The following is a 20,311-nucleotide window of genomic DNA, read 5'->3' as shown; positions in this document are numbered from 1 at the left end:
TTGTTTTCTGAACTGTTCTTGAAACCAATTTTGGAGCTGTTCTTGAAACTGTTCTTAAAACTATTGTTGGAGTTGTTTTCTGAACTGTTCTTGAAACCCATTTTGGAGCTGTTCTTGAAACTGTTCTTAAAACTATTGTTGGAGTTGTTTTCTGAACTGTTCTTGGAGCCGTTCCTCTGAGTCATTCAAGGAGTCCTTCCTTGTAACAACTTAAGGAGTTGTTCCTCTGAGCTGTTCTGAATCCAATATTAAAGCTGTTATCTAAACTGTCTTTAGCCGTTATCAGAACTGTTCTTGAAACCATTTTTGGAGCTGTTCTTGGAACAGTCCCTGAAACCAGTTTTTGGAGCTGTGCTAGAAGTCGTTCTTGGAGTCGTTCTTGGAGTCGTTCTTGGAGCTCTTCTTGAAACTGTTGTTGAAACTGTTCTTGAAGCTGTTTTTGCAGTATTTGGAGCCGTTGTTGATGCTGTTCTTAAGACTGTTCTTTGAGTTGGTCTAATAACTCTTCTTGAAGCCGTTTTCGGAACTGTTCTTGAAGCCATCCTTGGAGCTGTTCCTCTTATCCATTAAAGGAGTCATTACTCTGAGCTGTTCCTCTAATTAAATTCAAGGAGTTGTTCATCTGCGCCTTTTTTAAAGCCATTCTTGTAGCTGTTCCTGAAACGTTTCTTAAAACTGATCTTGAAGCCATTTTTTGAAGCCGTTCTTGGAACTGTTCTTGAAACTTGTTGGAGTTTTTTTCTGAACTGTTCTTGGAGCCGTTACTCTGAGTCATTCAAGGAGTCCTTCGTTGTAAAAACTTAAGGAGCCGTTATCAGTTCTGTTCTTGAAAATATTTTCGGAGCTGTTCTAGGAACAGTTCCTCGAGCTATTTTTGGAGCTGTTCTTGAAGCCGTTTTCAGAACTGTTCTTGAAACTTTTGTTGGAACTGTTTTTGGACTTGTTCTTGGAAGTGTCCTTGAAACCATTTTTGGAGCCATTTTTGGAACTGTGCTAAAAACCGCAACTGGAGCCATTCTTGGAACTGTTTCTGGAACTGTTCTTGAAACTATTCTTGGACCTTTTTTAGGAGCCGATTCATCTGAGCCATTCAAGGATTCGTTCCTCTCAGCCGTTCCTCCAATGCGTTCAAGGAGTCGTTCCTTGGAGCAATTCAAGGAGTTGTTCCTCAGAGCCATCCTTGAAGCTGTTTTTGGAGCTGGTATTGGAACAGTCCCTGAAACCAGTTTTTGGAGATGTGCTAGAAGTCGTTCTTGGAGTTGTTCTTGGAGCCCTTCTTGGAGCTCTTCTTGAAACTGTTGTTGAAACTGTTCTTGAAGCTGTTTTTGCAGTATTTGGAGCCGTTGTTGATGCTGTTCTTAAGACTGTTCTTTGAGTTGGTCTAATAACTCTTCTTGAAGCCGTTTTCGGAACTGTTCTTGAAGCCATCCTTGGAGCTGTTCCTATTATCCATTAAAGGAGTCATTACTCTGAGCTGTTCCTCTAATTAAATTCAAAGAGTTGTTTATCTGAGCCTTTTTTAAAGCCATTCTTGTAGCTGTTCCTGAAACGTTTCTTAAAACTGATCTTGAAGCCATTTTTTGAAGCCGTTCTTGGAACTGTTCTTGAAACTATTGTCGGAGTTTTTTTCTGAACTGTTCTTGGAGCCGTTCCTTTGAGTCATTCAAGGAGTCCTTCGTTGTAACAACTTAAGGAGCTGTTATCAGTTCTGTTCTTGAAACTCTTTTTGGAGCTGTTCTAGGATCTGTTATCTTGAAACTGTTTTTGGAGCCGTTCTTGGAACAGTTCCTCAAGCTATTCTAGATATTTTCTCTTCGGGCACAATTTTATGTATTTTCTGATTTAATCTTTTCTTTTTTGCAGCCTTTTTTGTAAAAACGTATTTTAACAAAAAGATTTAAAGTCATCTTTCAAACTTTATAACTATGCTGATGGTAATGCTTATTTTAATAAATAATTATGAATTCTATCTACAAACAAAGGTTAAACATCCATTTATAGCATTTAAACAGGGAAATAGTGATAATTTAAAAAAAGATAAGAGAAAACATTTGTCTTTGAATTTGCTTTATTGTTAGTAAACCGAAGTGAAAACAGCAGAAAAGGTTTAGAGAAAAATCACGTTCACAGTTGGATCATTTTATTGTTTCTTGATGATGTTTCCACACAGACTGGAGTCTTTTGAGGGAATCCCTGAATGTTTGAGAATGCATGACTTTGACAAGGTTTTGCCCCTGAAAGGGATAAAACGGCAGAAGATGAAATTATGAATGAATAATTATGTGAAATGTAGGCTGCTATTTCAAGGTGGTAGAATATTCATGGGATGCACTGTTTCATCCATTCCAATACGTTTCTATTACAATATTTTATATAAAAATTTTTAACATGGATAATTTAGATCAGAAATTCCAAATTCTATCAGCGTTTAGGGCTAAAGGTGAGTGAGAAGGTTAACATTTTTAATTGATGTTTGAAGACATTTCAGTTTTCCTGATAACAATCTGCTTCTGTGGTCAGATGGTACGTTAGTTACTCTGCTTCTAACGACATCATAACACTTTAAATCCAGTTTAATCCAAGGGATTTGGTCGAAGAGTTAAAGCGCTGCCAGATCTGTGAAGAAACAATCAATAGTTCAGATTTGTCTTTAGCTCATTTCCAAGCATTAAGATCACACGAGGAGGTGAAGGAGCTCCTCCATGGTCTAGAAGCAGCAGATGAAGATCTGAGGCTCATGGCATGATCTGGACGTCCACTTTTCCTGTGACCTACAAGAAGAAGACTTAAATGAATAAACCTTCAGCTCAGACATGGGAGTTCAAGTCTGGCTGGGAAATTAAAGCACAGCTTTTTTAGAAGGAATGTGTTCCCGTAGTACGATAGACATGCTGCCCTTTTTGGGGGGTTGGCCTTAAACCCATCCCCCTTCTACTGCTACAACTTAGATGAAAAAAACGATTTTAGAGTCATTTCAGGATTAGACAAAATATTAAAGATCTGAACCTGTACGTTGACGGGCACACTGCGCAGCAAATCCTAGCACCAGCATTTTTGGATAGATGTTTTAAAGCATAACACCATGGATGTAAAATGACCCCACGACCACAGCTGCCTAAAGATAGTGTTACCTCCGTCAGGTTCTGGCAGTCAAGTACAGCCACGATGCTCCTCCAGCCGGGCTTCTGGGGTCTGAAGGCCACCTTCTGGGAGATCTCCATGTTTGGACCGATGACGCTGAAAAACAGAGGTCAAACTGTCCTGATACAGTATACGGCCCACAGTTGGATATGGCCCACAGTTGGACTTTGCCTACAGTTGGATTTAGCCTACAGTTGTATACGCCGTACAGTTGGATTCGGCCTACAGTAAGCACAAAATAAAAGGACCTAAAAGTGATTGCATGTTGGCTTTCAGTGCGGCAGAGGGATGCAGCAATGTTCTTCAATGTTTTCTTGTCATACTGACATCTATCTCGTTATCACAAGAAAAAGCTTATTTTCTTGTGATAACGAGATAATAGATGTTATCTGAAAAACTGCCAGGAGGATGTGATCAGCTCTAAGAAGCTGTGATTATGTGATTACACACAAGCATGAAGGATTTAGCAGAAACTGAGAACCAGATAGAATGAAAGAAAATTGTTATAAGTTTGAATGATATTTCTAACTGAAAGTTTCCTTAAGTCTTTAACTTCTAGCTTTTAACTTTTTTAAGGGATTAAAGGTTTCCCATTCATTCTCAATCAGCATGATTTGACTGTTAACAAAAAAATGCATAAAAGTTAGAAAAACCATGGAAGTGAGAATCTTCTGGAAGATTGGAATGTTTCTACACCTGAAATAGTTTGAGTAGCTCAAACATGCTAAAGGTTTGATTGAAGAAATATCTCTTCATCGTGAGCGGAAAGTGTGAATGCCGGGTTTACCTGTACTTAAACTCCCTGTGGTCCAGGAGCGCCGCGCCCTCCATAACCAGCCTGGCGTTGTACAGAGACATGTTGAGGGGGTTCTTGAAGTACACGGTCACAAACATTTGCTGGTTGACCTGAGGATGGCCGCTCAGCTAAAGCCAGAGAAAACAATCATTTTACAGCTAAATTGAACTTTAATAATCCAAGGAAATGTCTTCTGTCATTTCTCATCTTTTAACTGGCACTGTGGGCTTAGTACCTCACAGCAAGGAGTTTATGATTCAAATCCCAATAAACTAAATTACAGTTGGCATGAAACCTTAAGGATTCTATGCTTTGGTTTGGTTTTTGATCATGTTCTGTTTGTCTCTCAGTCGCACCAGTTTCAGGTTTGTCATGATTCACAGCTGTCTTCATTTGAGTGACTTACCCTCAGTCTGCATGTTTGTAGGTTTTCAATTCTACCTCGTCAGGTCATCTGTTCTGCTCTGTTCTGTCTCACCTTAGTTGCTCCCATGGTTTTGTCATGTTTTAGTTTATTTATTACGTGGTTTATGTTTCTATCACCAAGCCTGCTCTCCTAGATTATGCCATCAGTTCTTGACAGATACTTTCTCTACATTAATGTTAGCATGTTAGGAATAATGAATTAGCATTATGATGAGCAACGGTACTTTAAAAATGTCCTTATAACAGTCTTGACATTAGAAGATTTGCATTATCCAAAGTGAGTCACAGATAACATTTTGACAGCAGTGGTGGATGACTGGGAATTTCAAACAAGACCACTCAGCATTGACAGTAAATAGAGAACTGGACTAAGTAACCCCCCCCCTGACATTCCAAACAGGATGTACCCGCTGCCTCCCAAAAGCCAAAACCCCATTGTCTTATATACAGAAATAAACTATCACTCAACTAATTAATCAGATGCCTCAGTAACAGCAGGTAGGGTCCACTGGCCCCTACCTCAAACGTTTGATTGACAGGTTCTCCTGTGCCCACTTTCAGTTGAAGGGGTGTGGACTTCCAACAAGCTTAGTCATAATTGGCAACAGCGGTTGTCAAAGAAACATGACTCAGACTGACTTGGACCAATAACTGGCATCTGGCTCCAAATGGCTGTGCCTACATCCAAGAAAAACGGCTGAATTTAGCCAATTCTTCTTTGGATGATGTAACACCTGCTCAGTCCATTTCTTATTTACAGTCAATGCCAGTGACAAACAGTTTGACAAAGTTTTTCTTCTACCCCCCCCCCCCCCCCCCACACACACACACACACTTTTCCCCCTCCCTCCCCTGCAATAAAAATAATATGTATGTATATATATATATATATACTTAAAACACAAAATGTACTAAATAAATAAAAAATAACAAAAAAACAGAGAGGGGTTTAAACAAATTTACACCCTGGCTATCCGAAGATTCATAACCCCTTTTTGTAATAGTTAAACCTGTCCAACACAAAAGACCTTCAGTGCTCATCTGCTTGCTCAGTTGTTGGACAGAACAAGTTAAAAAATAGAAAAAAAGAAAAATATTAAGACATGTTTTGATTTTGGAGCCCACAAGGTGGGTCCCAACACCAAACTATAGGGACTGTAGACTGAGGGGAAATAAGCTGTGGACTGGATGTTAACTTAGGTTAATGTGTTGACTGGTGACTTGGATCAGGCTCCTGTCTAGACATGCATTGAGGTTAGATGCTCATTGTGTCAAAGGAAAGACTAAGATTGGTTTTACCTGCACAATGAGAGGAGGGGGCTTCAGAAAGATCACTTTGACATCAGACACGTTCTCGTCTTCAGTTTTTCCGGTGACGATAAAGTGCAAAGACATTTTAGAGCCCAGATGAGGCATGTACTCCTGAGGCAAGATTTCAAACACAGCCGAGTTGCCTAGAGCCAAACACATTCATGTTAACTGCGTTAAAGTCTCTTTCAAAATCCACCATTGGAATTGTTTTGTTAGCTTACTCTGAAAAGCTGCTGTGTAAATGTTGAAATCCTCCACTTTGAATTCATCCAGCACGACTCCAGTGTAGAAAACAGCAGACACTTCCAGGTGAGCTTTGATCGTTTTGTCCACCTGGTTCTGATTTTTGAAGGTCACTGTCAGCTTCACAGTATCACCCAGATTGCACTGAGAGGACGAAGGCAGGGACAGACTTTTACTCTGAAACCTCTGTTAGCCCCAATGTGACACATTTTTTAAAATAAACAACTGAAATAAACTTTGTTGTTAAATCTTCAACAGGACATTAGTATTGCTAACATCTCTTGCAGAGACATGGCAGAAATTGAGTATGTTCAGAGAAACACTAGTGAGCCTTTCTTTTAACTCCTAAATTAAGAAACAGAGTTTGCCTGTCGTGTGTGTTTGTGTGCACATTCCCATTTTTTCTATTTCCTGTGACAGCTTGTTACATCAAGGCAACCAAGCTACAGGTCGTGCCATCATGCTCTTCTTCAAGCTGCCCCAGACCTGCTGGTTGCTCCTATCTGATCACTTACAACTTCCATGTGTGTTTAGTCAACCAAAACCTGAATGTAACTATTTCAACCAGTAAATAGGGAGTAAAGCGGGAAAATACCAGCTGGGTAGAAGATGCTGAGGACCACTTTTAGTTCTTCAGAAAAAGCATGCGAGAACACCTCTTACCGGGTCAACAGTGATTGTGGCTGACAGCTTTGTTTCCGGCATTTCAGAGTTGTCCCTCTCCAGGCCAAATTGCTCCGCCTGACTCATGGTATTGCTATTCTCACGACTTCCTGCAATTAGCCACACAAACAGGTTTTATGTACCAACCTTCCAGAGAAGCCTTTTTTCTCCACTAACTCCATCTGGTTTACCTTCGGGGTACTTGTAATTCTGTGTGATATCCTCACTCCCATTAGTGCCCACAGCTTTAGTAAGGATTAACGATCCAACCGACGTTGTGTCTGTGTTAAAGACGTTCATGTTGCCATAGCGATCCATCTTTATATACACAATGTCACTGTTCACCTAAAAAAAAACCAAGTAAAAGAAAAATACGGTTCTGCTTCTTTAATTTCAAATTTATGAACATTCTGACATTTGGTATTTAGGAAAAATGTGATTTTTTTAAGAAAAATTGCTTATTCAAATTGAGACAGGATGTTTGGATTTATTACCTCAGCAAATGCAAACCTGCAGTCAAACTGGTGGTTCAAATCACCATCCTTGAGTGCGATGACAGGAGCAGGACCACATCGAAAATATCCTTTGCAGAAAGAATTGTTAGACAATTACTACAATTATTCACCTGTACCATACAACTATCATCCACCTGTACCATACTACAATCATCCACCTGTACCATGGTACAATCATTCACCTGTACCATACTACAATCATTCACCTGTACCATACAACAATCATCCACCTGTACCATAGTACAATCCTTCACCTGTACCATGCTGCAATCATTCACCTGTACCATACTAAAATTATTCACCTGTACCAATCATCCACCTGTACCATAGTACAATCATTCACCTGTACCATACTACAATCATTCACCTGTACCATACAACAATCATCCACCTGTACCATGGTACAATCATTCACCTGTACCATACTACAATCATTCACCTGTACCATACAACAATCATCCACCTGTACCATAGTACAATCCTTCACCTGTACCATGCTGCAATCATTCACCTGTACCATACAACAATCATCCACCTGTACCATACTAAAATTATTCACCTGTACCATACAACAATCATCCACCTGTACCATAGTACAATCATTCACCTGTACCATACAACAATCATCCACCTGTACCATAGTACAATCATTCACCTGTACCATATTACAATCATTCACCTGTACCATACAACAATCATCCACCTGTACCATAGTACAATCATTCACCTGTACCATACAACAATCATCCACCTGTACCATAGTACAATCATTCACCTGTACCATACTACAATCATTTACCTGTACCATACAAAAATCATCCACCTGTGCCATAGTACAATCATTCACCTGTACCATACAACTATCATTTACCTGTACCATACAACAATCATCCACCTGTGCCATAGTACAATCATTCACCTGTACCATACAACTATCATCCACCTGTACCATAGTACAATCATTCACCTGTACCATACAACAATCATCCACCTGTACCATAGTACAATCATTCACCTGTACCATACTACAATCATTCACCTGTACCATACAACAATCATCCACCTGTACCATAGTACAATCATTCACCTGTACCATACAACAATCATCCACCTGTACCATAGTACAATCATTCACCTGTACCATATTACAATCATTCACCTGTACCATACAACAATCATCCACCTGTACCATAGTACAATCATTCACCTGTACCATACAACTATCATTTACCTGTACCATACAACAATCATCCACCTGTGCCATAGTACAATCATTCACCTGTACCATACAACTATCGTCCACCTGTACCATAGTACAATCATTCACCTGTACCATACAACAATCATCCACCTGTACCATAGTACAATCATTCACCTGTACCATACTGCAATCCTTCACTTATACCATACTACAATCATTCACCTGGACATACAACTACCATCTGCTGACTAGTTATTCTCCACTGTTGGTTCAATCGGATTTCTGTTCCTTGTACCTGGGTTTTTTCCCCCCACAGGCTAAGACAGGGTACATGCATTAAAACACTCTAGAGAACACTTGGAACCCCTGTTTGCTGTTGTGAAAGTGGCATTGACAGCAAACCAGATCTCTACCGTCGCTGGTCTCCTGTGGTGTGGCGTCCACCACCTGCCATCCGGCGTACTTTGGTGGAAGATCAGAGCGCTTCATGAAGGCTTCACACCAGCAGTGGTAGTTCCTGCAGAGAGGCAAGTCAGTACACACCTTCTACCCAACACTTCGTTTTTTCAAATGACATACACTGTACATGTCAAAATGATGTCATAATGATCTGCAATGATCTGATGTTTCTGTCTGTTAGTGCCATGTGTGTGAAATACAAACTTAAGTAAACATGACACTTTTATTCCTGAGAGTCTTTTCAACTGACCAGATGGAGTCCCTGGTGTTGCGTCTGTCCGGTGTGCCGTCTGGCTTAAAGATGAGCTCAGTCTTCAGGTTCCCTGTGTTGTCGTGGGCTGAGTTGAAATTGGTGATGACCCTGCATGGAATGCCCAGGCTTCTCATGACTGCAGGAGCAGGGACAGATGCAAGCACACACTTTGACTGCAGTTTCATGGTTTTTCCAAAGTGATCAGGCTCATTTTTATAATAATGCTCATTTTCACTGCTTCCTGTGTTTTGTTCTATGTGCGGTCTGAAATGTAATGAACACATTTCATGACATTTGTCAGACAGTGCTGGTTAGGTGGGAGTTTGCTTTAAGTGACAACTGATCATGACGAATAAAAGATTTTCAAGAAAGAAAACACCTCCCATCCTGGCTGCAACTCCTCATAACTTTATATCTGCATGCTAGATTTTTTCTTCTTGAAAACAGAGTAGTTTAATCTGTTTCTTCTCTTTCTGTCATGTGTTTGATCCCACAGTGTGTGTTCTCACATGAGCACAGGACTCCAGCATACACCCAACACTGGGCAAAGCAGACTGGGGTTCCCTGGCCAAAGTAATCCTGAAGGATTTTGGTGCTGCCAGTCCAAGCAGTTGGAGGCGTTCCCATGGAAAAGTCCTCACTCCAGTTCCCAACCAACACACCGTTGTCATCCTGGGAGTTCATCTGTGGGAGAAGAAAGCTCCATGTTTGTTTGCTTGACATTTATTTTTAATGATGTCTTCAAACTTCAGACCTCTCACAGTGAATCCTTTCCCTAGTCGCCCAAATTCAGACTCATTGTTGTGAATTACACTGAAAATTTCCAACTCATGATTTGTAGGTCATTTATGTTGAACATTATTAAAACCCAGGATAAATTGACCTCAGCAGAATTATCAGGGCTGAGCTGAATTGTGAAAATATTCGGTTAATGCCAACCTCAAAAACTACTTATGATTCATCTTTCCTGCATAATTTGTGTTCACTTTGAGTCAACCCCAGCGTATTCTTAACACGCTGCAGTTGTCAAACACCTGGGTATTTGACTCCGCCCCTGGGGGAGTGGTGAGCTACAATTTTAGCTTTGCATGGGGACCATTTGGTAGTTCAGCCCCCCCAATTCAGCCTCTTAATGCTGTCAGCAGGGGATCCCATTTTAAGAGTTTTTGGTATGACCCAACTATGGATCTGAATCCACCACAGGTGTGTCTAAACTTTTTTTTTACAATTCTCAAATGAATTATTTGTCTTAGATAACCACCATTAAATATGGAGGAGTTCTGTATCATTTGCAGTAGTTGTCAGGATTTCCTGCCTGGATTCACTCAGGTCATTGTTTAACCCTTTGTCCTCTCACCATGGCAGATGCTTTTCTGGAAACTTGGATGATGTCCCCTCGGTCGTGGATAGGCATCTGACAAGAGTCCATGATGTAAATGCAGGCGTCTAAAACACCCTTGTCAAACTACAGAGAGACAGAATATAAAGCATGAGCAAAAGCCCGTTTCACACAACTGTTGTTGTTTGTTTTTTAAGTATTTTTGAGTCACCTGTCCGTAAACCCAGTAGCGCTCACTAACGGACCCCACCGCGCCCTGGTAGATGTGACCGCTTGAGTTGAGGACGTACTCCCAGCGCCCGGCATCATCAGGATAGTATGCATCGTCATCTGCAAACAATTGAAACCAGTTTTTACCACTTTCCTTCATCCTCCCTTAGTTCACAGAATAAATAGTTAAATTTGTATCTGATGTGTTCTCCAACAAACCACAAAGTTTTAAACAAGATTCATGTTTTACTTCGAAGCCCATCGAGACGACTGTTGTTGTGATTTTGGGCTATACAAATAAAATTGAATTGAATTGAATTGAATTCTGCTTTCGTATTTATGACTGCTTCATCTTATTGCACAGAAGATATTATGTTTTTACTTTTAAGCAGCTATAAAACATCACGGTGAGCCTGAATGTTTGAGGTCCATCCCTTTAGGGAGCACTGAGCTACAGTACATGCCTCACTGGAGAACCATGTGATTATTTAATCTCCCAATTCAACCCACAATGCCATGTGTCAAACAGGGAGGCATGGTGGACTGCAGTATGTTTTTCAACCACTGAGGCAGAGGCACACCTGGACTCCAGGCGTTGAACAACAGGTAGAAGTTGGTGCTGGGATCCTTCTGGGTCCGCTGCATGCCGGTGCCAGTGGCGATGGCCACATAGGTGCGATACAAACCCACGATAGATTGGGTGTCCGGTGTGATTCCAACTGTCGTAACAGCGCCCTGCACCCCCAGGATCTGGCCCTTCCAGGTGCCGCCCTCCCGGTTACCCAAAGTCACGATCTGCAGGGATCTCTTCTGGGGGGTTGGGTCAGAACCTGGAATGAGAACAGAGAAGACATCAGTTCAGAAACAACGGTGCATTTCCTGCTTTGCATCCTGTCCTAAAATGGCATCAGCTGGGACCTGCATAAAACCGTCTAACAGGTTTCTCTGGGAGTCTCTGTGGATGAAAACTGGATGACTGAAGGTAGCATGGGAACGTACCGATCAGGAACTCGATCTGCACATCATCTTCTGGTGCCAGTGGGCGGTTGAAGGTGATGTTTATGGCGAACTCTTGGCCGCGGCGGACCACCAGCAGTGGTGTGTTGATGTAGTCTACGGTGTTGTGGCTCCCAGCATTCTGGTCCTTCTGCATATCAATGGTCATCACCTGCAGAGCGCTTCCATCTGGATGGAAAAGGAAAATTCAGACATTCTCCTTCTCCATGAAAACTGCAAAACCTTCAAATGTGTACAGACAGAGAATTTGTTCAGAAAGTCCTTTTTCAGAAATCTGTATTACGCTGCAAGGACTAATGTTGAGACAGTCTTGAGGCTTTTACTATCTTCTATTATATACAAATCAAGTTTTATGATGTTCAAGCCGCTGCAGTTCAGTCATGTCTGTAGTACCATGAGACGGAAATGCTACAGAATCAACAGGTGAACATGAGATGGACGACAGGGACCAGCAGAGGAAAGCAGCTCCTCACAGTTCCTGGAGGTTCACGACAGAGAGCAGGTTACATTTTAAGGTATTTTTTTCCTCACTGAACCGTGAGGTTCTGCTATGAGGAGACCATGGGGGATTAGGGGGCGGGGCCACAACTTTAAAAAAACTTTAGTCATTTTCTTCAGACTTCTCCAGGAGACAGAAATGCCCCCTCCCCCCGTCTAAAGGGGTCTCACCGTCGCCTGCAGGCGCTCTGGGGAAGAAACCCACATCCCTTTCAAATGGCTCAAACTCTCTGTAATCTGCCTCATCCTCCAGGTGAAGGTTGGAGGTCGGCACCTGGAAACAGGAAATGACACAGACAGTGAGGGCTAGAGACGAGGCCTCAGGACGGTGTTGCCGCGGGGACCCGTACCGGCCGTTGGAAGCGGCCTTTCATGCTCAGCTGGGCCTTCCTCATGGTGACAGAAGCTTAAGGTTTGGCTGCACGAACAGGAGCTAAAAAAACACACACATGAACAGGATGGAGCTCAGTGAGACGGTGAAGAAAGGTGTGTTGGGAAGGTTGCCTCTAAACCAAAAACCAAACACTGATTAGGAAGTTTCCGTTTCTTACAAATCCAAATTTTCGTTAGTAAATCATTCACTTTGAGCCCTGTAACCCTTGTACTATTTTAGATGACCCCACCCTTACATTGACGTGTTCTCCCTACCATGACAAAGGTGGATAAAGGTGGAAAGATTTCATGTAATCCATGGACACCAGTGAAGATCACAAATCATTGAAGAAAAAAGGTTCAGAGCACTGTCTAGTGGGTCTAGATGACCCAACTCCCAAAGTTAAAGTGCCTAGGATAGCACAAGGGTTGACATAAAATAAAACCTCAGCAAATTCTGAAAAAAATGATTCAAAATCAAACAAAAGGTGAGAAAATATCTTTTTGACTTTACTTTTGTGTGATACACAAAATGTCAAATGTTTGTTTTTTTAGAACAGTTATTTAATGCTTCATGACTTTAGGGACATGCCAATAACATTTTTTAAATATATTAAAAATATTTCAGGATTATTCCTAAATTTAAAAAATGTAAATAATAAACGTGTTTATTAAGTTTAATTTAAAGTTTTAGTAAACATAATTTTTTATCCCTAAAATCCACTGGATCCTAAAATTCCATTTAAACAGAGTTTCCTTTAATGTTCAGCATAACTAAATCAAATCCCATTTTTAAGCATTTCTGTCTTTTGCCGTCATCTGTGATCTTCAACAGGCGCAGCAGTGACTGCAGCTTGCATTTATGTTTAAAGTGAAGAAACTCACCGCAGTGATGAAGAGGAGAGGAGAGGTCTGCTGGGCTTCTGATCCGATCAGATGAAGCCCAGACGTTCTGCAGCTGCTCTTTTATTCTCTGCAGCTTCCTCTTTTCACGCAAATGCTCAGGTTTCAACACTTCACACGTTTTCACACCAACTTCCTTCATTTCCACAAACCAGATATTCAAAGAAAACACATTTGAACACTAAAGATTTTACACTATGTTTAAACTCTTTTCTGTGTGAAAATCAACAACTTCAAGCAGCCATAAAAACATAAATGTAATGATTTTGATCTCAGCTTAATTTCAATAGTCTCATATTATGTATGGGATGTCAATGACCTGCGGCAGGACGTGGGATAAGGTGACCCTGACCCGTTAAATGGTGCACCCATCTGCTGCCTATAACACCTACAGTAGCTACCATCAGCTGTTTGTAGCTGTAATTTAGTAACATCATGACCTGCAGAAAAAAGGAAAAAAAAAGATGTTTCATCTTCAGGGAATTTGTTCATAAAATTATCAAAAGATTTCTCTGTTTTTACATCAGAACTTGTCTGATTAAAAAACACATTTGCTGCTCAGATTTGAGAGCGACATTTACATCAGGAGCCCGGACAAAGATGGAGGACGCTCTGACCGACACATGACCAAGGAACCAAAAAGAGAAATTGATTAACTAAAATAAATTACATTATTAACCGATTTTTCAAATGAGCAATCCACTAATTTACCAACAAGTAACAGGGAAAAATATAAATAAACACTCAAATAATCTGAAAAAGAAGAGGACTGAGGGTTTGTTCTTGGTTAAAACTGGATCTTGGTTCTGGAGAAGACAGTTGGGTCAATGATTGAATTTTCGATTTAGGAAGAACAGTTTTGTTCTGTTCTGGCCCGTAGCGCCCCAAACACCCTTCATTTCATCTGATCTCAGAAGCTAAGCAGGGTTGGGAGTTTTTAGACCGTTGCTGTGACATTGCTTGGAACTATCAGGCGCTCCAAGTTAGTGCAACCACATGTGGACTCTCCAGGGTTTTCGTGTTCTGGGGCCTCATTTATAAACGTTGCGTACGCACAAAAGAAGGCGTACGCCACTCTCTACGCAATAATTGAGATTTATAAAAAGCAAACTTGACGGGAAAATGTGCAGTCCTTCACGCAGGCGTGCGCACATAAACGGGTGAAATGAGAAACGGCGACACCGTCGGCAGAAGGAAGAAACACGTGAAAGTGAAAATGACAATCCTGCCTCTCATAAATAACATGAAGACTTCACAAAGAAAGTCTTACAATTAACAGCCTACACGAACACCCGTTTGATCGATCAGCAGTGAAACAAACAAAATAAATCAAACGAAAATTACAACAGAAATTCAAATGAACACTTATTTGCAAAAAGAAAAGTGAAAAATGTTCTGCAATAGTGGCATGTTGTGCAATTCATCCTCATAAATAATATAGTTAACAGAACGAAATAATGTACAAACTGATATTCCCGTCAATGTGTCCGTCTGGCGGAGCAGATATAGGTGCAATTAGACAGACAGACGTATTAATTGTCCACTGGGGAAAGTTGTTTTCATATTAAAACATTTCTTCATAAGCTATGGAATTATGGTATTCATGCATTTGCCTTTAGTTTGTTTTATTCTTGATAAAACCATGTTTGGCGTATGTCTCAACCATTCAGAAAGCAACAAGAAATTACATTTGCGCTGATCAAATTCCCATTTCCACGTCGATTATTACCGACATCTGTAGCTTGGCAGATGTAATTCAATGGAGGGAAATAAAATGCTCCATCACAATGCGTAATGACGCACAATGGCTGATCTTGCACTCTTAGAAGATGTGGCAAATGGAAGAATTCGGAGTGAACGCATCTTTAGACAGCAAGAAGGACGAGTGACTTATGAGCCGGTTCCGACTTCCTCGAGCCGTCCTGTTGGACCTCTGCGGGCTTTTGGGGGTGTGTCACCCGGTGCATCTGGCGCGTCGGTGCTCCCCCTGCGCCTCAGACACCACTCCACTTAAAAAGGATTCCCCAATTATTGCCACCAGTCTCTCATCAAGAAGGGGTCAGCTCTGGTGCCCCCCCCACCCGTGGCAGACACACTCTGGCGATGCAGCGCCAGACGTTTGTTTGCCTCGACTTTGATGTCCGACCATTTCTTTTTTATTTCGGCCACGGTCCGAGTTTGTGAGGCTACAGCATTACGACGTCTGCCACCGTTTGCCACTCACGTGCCTTTTCGGCATTAGTAATGCCCACACTGTCCCTCCAAACAACACTTTTCTCCTCTTTTCCACCTCGCCAACGATAACTTCTACTTCACATTGAGTGAAGTTACGTTTTTTTGATTTCCTCTCGGTGTTTGCCATGGTTTCGCAATCAATGAATATTAACTTGTGGGCGTTTCACGGACTATTTATGGACAAATATGGGCGTGTCATGAAGCCGCAAAAGCTGAGCTGCATTTAGAATCGGTTGTGATTTATTAAGGGAAAGATGCGTAGGATGTGCGTGCGCACGGTTTTATAAATCCGAATATTTCTGTGCGTACGCACGTCCTATGTTTCATCCGTACGCCACTTCTGACACAAATCCTACGCAAAGTTCTATAAATGAGGCCCCTGGTCCCAAGTCTGGGTTAATAGAAGGCTGTGGGGCCTCTGTAATCACATGTGTAAACTACCGGTAAGTGATCCCTATTTCCCCAAGGGATGTTGGTGGGTTAGCACCTTCAGTTTACCTGTGCTTTCTGGACACGTGCCTTGGTGGATATCTTGTGGTGAATGCGCTGGGAGTGTTGGTACATGGCTTCAAACGGGGAGCCGTGTAACCGAGGTCTCAGATGTCGATTACAAATCAACTCTGCCGATGGCAGAGCATGTTCAGACTAAAAAATGGGGCCTAAAACTGATCCCTGTGGAATTCCACATTTTTATTTCCAGAAATCCCTAAACAGTATGGACCCCAACTTACCAGAAACCTCATGTTTGAGAAACAGGACGTCAAACTTCAAAGTCAAAGAGGGAAACCAAGTGATCTGATTTCTTTTGGAGGCTATGATGATTAAGGCCATCGCATTCTGAGACCCAGGAGATGCAGAACAGCATTGAACAAAGACCAGTTTTCTGGTTCTTTATTCAGTTAGACAGAGAAAAACATTTTACTAATCAGTCATTGGAAGGCAGCTTTCTTCTATGAGGTAAATGTGTTAACATGTTATTTGGTTAAACTATTATTGCCATGTATAGTTTATCTACATAGATGGCCCTGATGGAGGTTTAATCTTTATGAAGATCAAAATGTTGATTTTTGGTTTCTGGAATGTCAGAGCAAAAACCGTCACAGAAGGTTAAAGCCTTTGTTTGTGGAAAAGCTGCAGATTATTCTTTTGAGATAAATAAAAAAGGTCAACTGAGATTTTTAGACACAGAAACCAGCAACAAGCTAGAGAGTAGTTTTCCTCTGAGCAGGTCACGCTGACATGCTGCTGCCAAGTCATCCACTTCTACAACAACAACAGGAAACTCAGGAAGATTTTAACCTCAGCATGCATTTCACTCTCCCTTTCTTTACTGACACATCTAAGATTTAAATGTAAAAACCTTTTTAAAAATGTAGCCTTAAGTAGCAAAGAGGTTTATCTAAATAGACACCTCGTGTATCTGAAGACTAAAAATTAGAATCTTTCAACTAAGCTGCTGGATGGAAACAAGCAAAATCAAATATTTCATATTTGATTCTAAAGCAATGCCTTTCACAAATTTAGTAAAAAATCTGTTTACGTTTGATTTTATTGATTCAATTATAGATTTAAACAGAACTTTTGTGTCTTTAGAGGCCGATGATGCCTTTCCACAGAAAAAAATCCGGAAACTGTGTGAGAAGATGAGCTGCAGCCCAGTTCGTACTGAACTTTTAAAGCTAACTCCACAGCTCATTGCTGCTGTTAGGGTTATGTAATTATCATTTGCTTACACGCTATTATCACCATGATATGATTGTCTAAGTTCTATCTTTCAGTAAGAAAACAATGACCTGAAAAGTTCTGATTATACAAGAATATGATGTTTCTGTACTGCTTGATTGAATGACCTACTTTTATGTTATCAAACCCTGCCACCAATAAAACCAGACTGGATACACTGAGAAGGCAGAACTCCTCTGTGACAGTTCGTGCTGTCACAGACCGATTCTCCTTCTGCAGAAGTCTAGCAAAAGTTTTCATCTGCTGTGTGGTTCTTCTCTTTATTAAGGAAAAAGTCAGAACCCTGACAGCTGCAAACATGCATGAAAACATCCAGTAGATGAAACATGCTCATTTTAGCTTAGCATTTTTGGTTAAATAGCTTTAATCCAAGTAGAATTAACCTTTTGACAATCCTAAAAAGAATTTACAAATACCAGCATGAGGTATTTGGACAGAAAAATGTAGGAGCTTTAATCTGGAATGTTGTTTTTCATTTAGCTTAAGTAGTTTTGGTTTAATTTTAGGATAAGTATAAATAAAGTTACAAATGCAAGGTTTTTCTCCTGCAAAAAAAGTTTTGGGTTATTTTTTTGTTTCAGGGTTGATAGATGAATTATTGCAAAAAAGGAATTACATTGTGTGATTTTGTCAGTTCTCCCTCTTGGAAACCATAGAGGGGTCTGACCTTTTTTAATTTAGGTGCATTTCCACTGTGAGAGAGATATTCTAGAGAAAATCTGGAACTCACATTGTAAGAGTTTTTAAAACATTTAAGTGTATGTTACTGCTGCAAATAAGTTTTTGAACACCTGAGAAAATCAGCATTAATATTTGGCACAGTAGTCTTTGTTTGCGATTCCACTGGTCAAATGTTTCCTGTAGTTTTCCTCCAGGTTTGCAGACACTGCAGGAGGGATTTTGGCCCACTCCTCCTCACAGATCTTCTCTAGATCAGTCAGGTTTCTGGGCTGTCGCTGAGAAACATGGAGTTTGAGCTCCCTCCTAAGATTTTCTAGCGGGTTCATGGAGACTGACCAGACCACTCCAGAACCTTGATCTGGTTCTTACGGAGCCACTCCTTCGTTATCCTGTGTGCTGTGTGCTTTGAAACATTGTCATGTTTGAAGACCCAGCCATGACCCATCTTCAATGGAAATCCCAAAATCTCACAATGCATGGCCACGGTCATCCTCTCCTTAGTACAGTGCAGCCGTCCTGTCCCATGTGCAGAAAAACACCGCCGTAGCATGGTGCTACCACCCCCATGCCTCACAGTAGGGATGGTGTTCTTGGGATGGTACTCATCATTCTTCTTCCTCCAAACAAGGCGAGAGAATTAAGACCGAAAAGTTCTATTTTGGTCTCGTCTGACCACATGACTTTCTCCCATGACTCCTCTGGATCATCCAAATGGTCTTCAGCAGCAGCGGGAAAGACCCACGCCAGTAAAAACTGTTTTTGCTGTTTTTAACATATTTTGTGGCATTTTTCTGATGATGGTGGACATTTGTAAAGAAAACTAAAATTAAAATTTCTGGACTGAGAGGTCTGAGGTCTTTCCAGGGATCTGTTGTAGCCACTCCTCCAGCTTGGGGGTTACTGCCCCGAGTGCTCCAATTACCACAGGCACCACTGTCACCTTCACTTTCCAGGCTTTCTCCAGGTCTTCTCTGAGTCCCTGGAAAAAGTGTGGTCACCCCTGGACCCTCTGCTGCTCTGTGGAAACTATGTCCTAGAAAACGGCACAGGTTTTTTATATTTGGGCTAAAACAGCATAATTACAATTAAAAGACCACTGGGAACACTTTCAAAATAGATCAATAGATGATTGGAGTGGGACTTAGATCATCTCTGCAACCAAACTTGGTCCAGACATGAAAAACAGCAGCATTATCTTTTTGCTACATGTGCATCACAACGAGTTTTAGGTTTTATAGAACGCAGCAGGGTCTATGTAGCTTTTTGAAATGCAGCACCTTTTGAGTAGTTAAGCTGTTGCATCAAAGCATAAAGTGATTATAAAAAAGCCAAATATTTGGTTCTACATAGGAAACCGAACCTGCAGCTTCTGATCCAGGAGAATAATTTTGCTGCTCAGATCCTGCTTAGTCAGCAGTTTGGTTTGAGTCCCTTTTGCCGTCTTGTTTAGGTTAACTCAACGATATTACTGTTAAGGGTTTGAATGATTAAAGGGTTTTTGATGTTCACTCTGCCGATGGAACTTTGATAAATAAAAAATAAAAGTTGAAATGACAGACGATCATCTGGACCAAATCATTTCAAGTTTGATCAAAACAGCAAATCTCAAACTACCTACAAACATAGTTAGTTGAAGGATTTCTGTTCAAGCGACTGGATCTGCTTCCTTCTTGATGTTCAGCTGTTGGCATTTCCCTTCAGGAGGCGCCACAGTGAATCAGCTTTCACTGATCCACAGGCTGCTTTGACAGAGGTTTTTACTGCGGATGCCCTTCCTGACACATCCCTGTGTTTTATCTGGGCTGGGGACCGGCACAGGGAGACCCAGACTCGGACTCCCTTGTGGCTACATACGTAGTTGGGCAGTAGCATAAAGGACCCACACAACTTTTGCCCAAATATCTGAATGGGATTTGGATCTGGTCACAGAAATTTGGGCTGAATGTTGAGAATGAAGGAAAATGCCACAGTGGAATTTTATTGTAGTGAATGTTGACAAGCCGCAAAGAAAATCCTCATGACAGATTGAGTAAGGAAGACGGTCCCAAAACATCAAGCAGGGTTATTTCAGGTCTGACCTCATGATTTGCTGATGTTTCAATGACATACGATGTTGAGGAACTCGGATGTTACAGTCGTTGCCCAGTGTCAGAAGGTTTGGCTTCAGACGCTGATCCTGGATCTTCCAACTTGAAAAATAGCAACAAAAAAAAACAAGAACAGCAGAATATAAAAAAGGAAGAGAACTGTGTCAGGCTGTTGGTTTAAAGCGGGTCAGAGAGACCCTGAAGGGAGCAGGAAAGAG

At 41.2% G+C, this 20,311-nt stretch overlaps 1 protein-coding gene across 1 annotated transcript; it reads right to left on the bottom strand.

Moving 5' to 3' along the window:
• Nucleotides 1-2,050: 2,050 nt before the first annotated feature.
• LOC101168749 (coagulation factor XIII A chain) lies at nucleotides 2,051-13,426 on the bottom strand. The gene is made up of 18 exons (XM_023950363.2): nucleotides 13,330-13,426; nucleotides 12,423-12,505; nucleotides 12,244-12,346; nucleotides 11,557-11,742; nucleotides 11,139-11,387; nucleotides 10,559-10,677; nucleotides 10,366-10,473; nucleotides 9,518-9,692; nucleotides 9,006-9,144; nucleotides 8,710-8,813; nucleotides 7,075-7,163; nucleotides 6,772-6,925; nucleotides 6,581-6,690; nucleotides 5,896-6,061; nucleotides 5,663-5,817; nucleotides 3,929-4,065; nucleotides 3,132-3,237; nucleotides 2,051-2,771 (listed from the first exon to the last, which is right to left on the bottom strand). The coding sequence occupies exons 2-18, from the start codon at nucleotides 12,465-12,467 to the stop codon at nucleotides 2,736-2,738; spliced, it is 2,181 nt and encodes a 726-aa protein (XP_023806131.1). The 5' UTR covers nucleotides 12,468-12,505; nucleotides 13,330-13,426; the 3' UTR covers nucleotides 2,051-2,735.
• Between the last annotated feature and the right edge of the window lie 6,885 nt (nucleotides 13,427-20,311).

The sequence above is a fragment of the Oryzias latipes genome, chromosome 20 (assembly GCF_053564925.1).
Source record: "Oryzias latipes strain Hd-rR chromosome 20, Olatipes_Hd-rR_3.1".
Taxonomy (NCBI): Eukaryota; Metazoa; Chordata; class Actinopteri; order Beloniformes; family Adrianichthyidae; genus Oryzias; species Oryzias latipes.
This window is presented reverse-complemented; position numbering and strand designations above follow the sequence as displayed.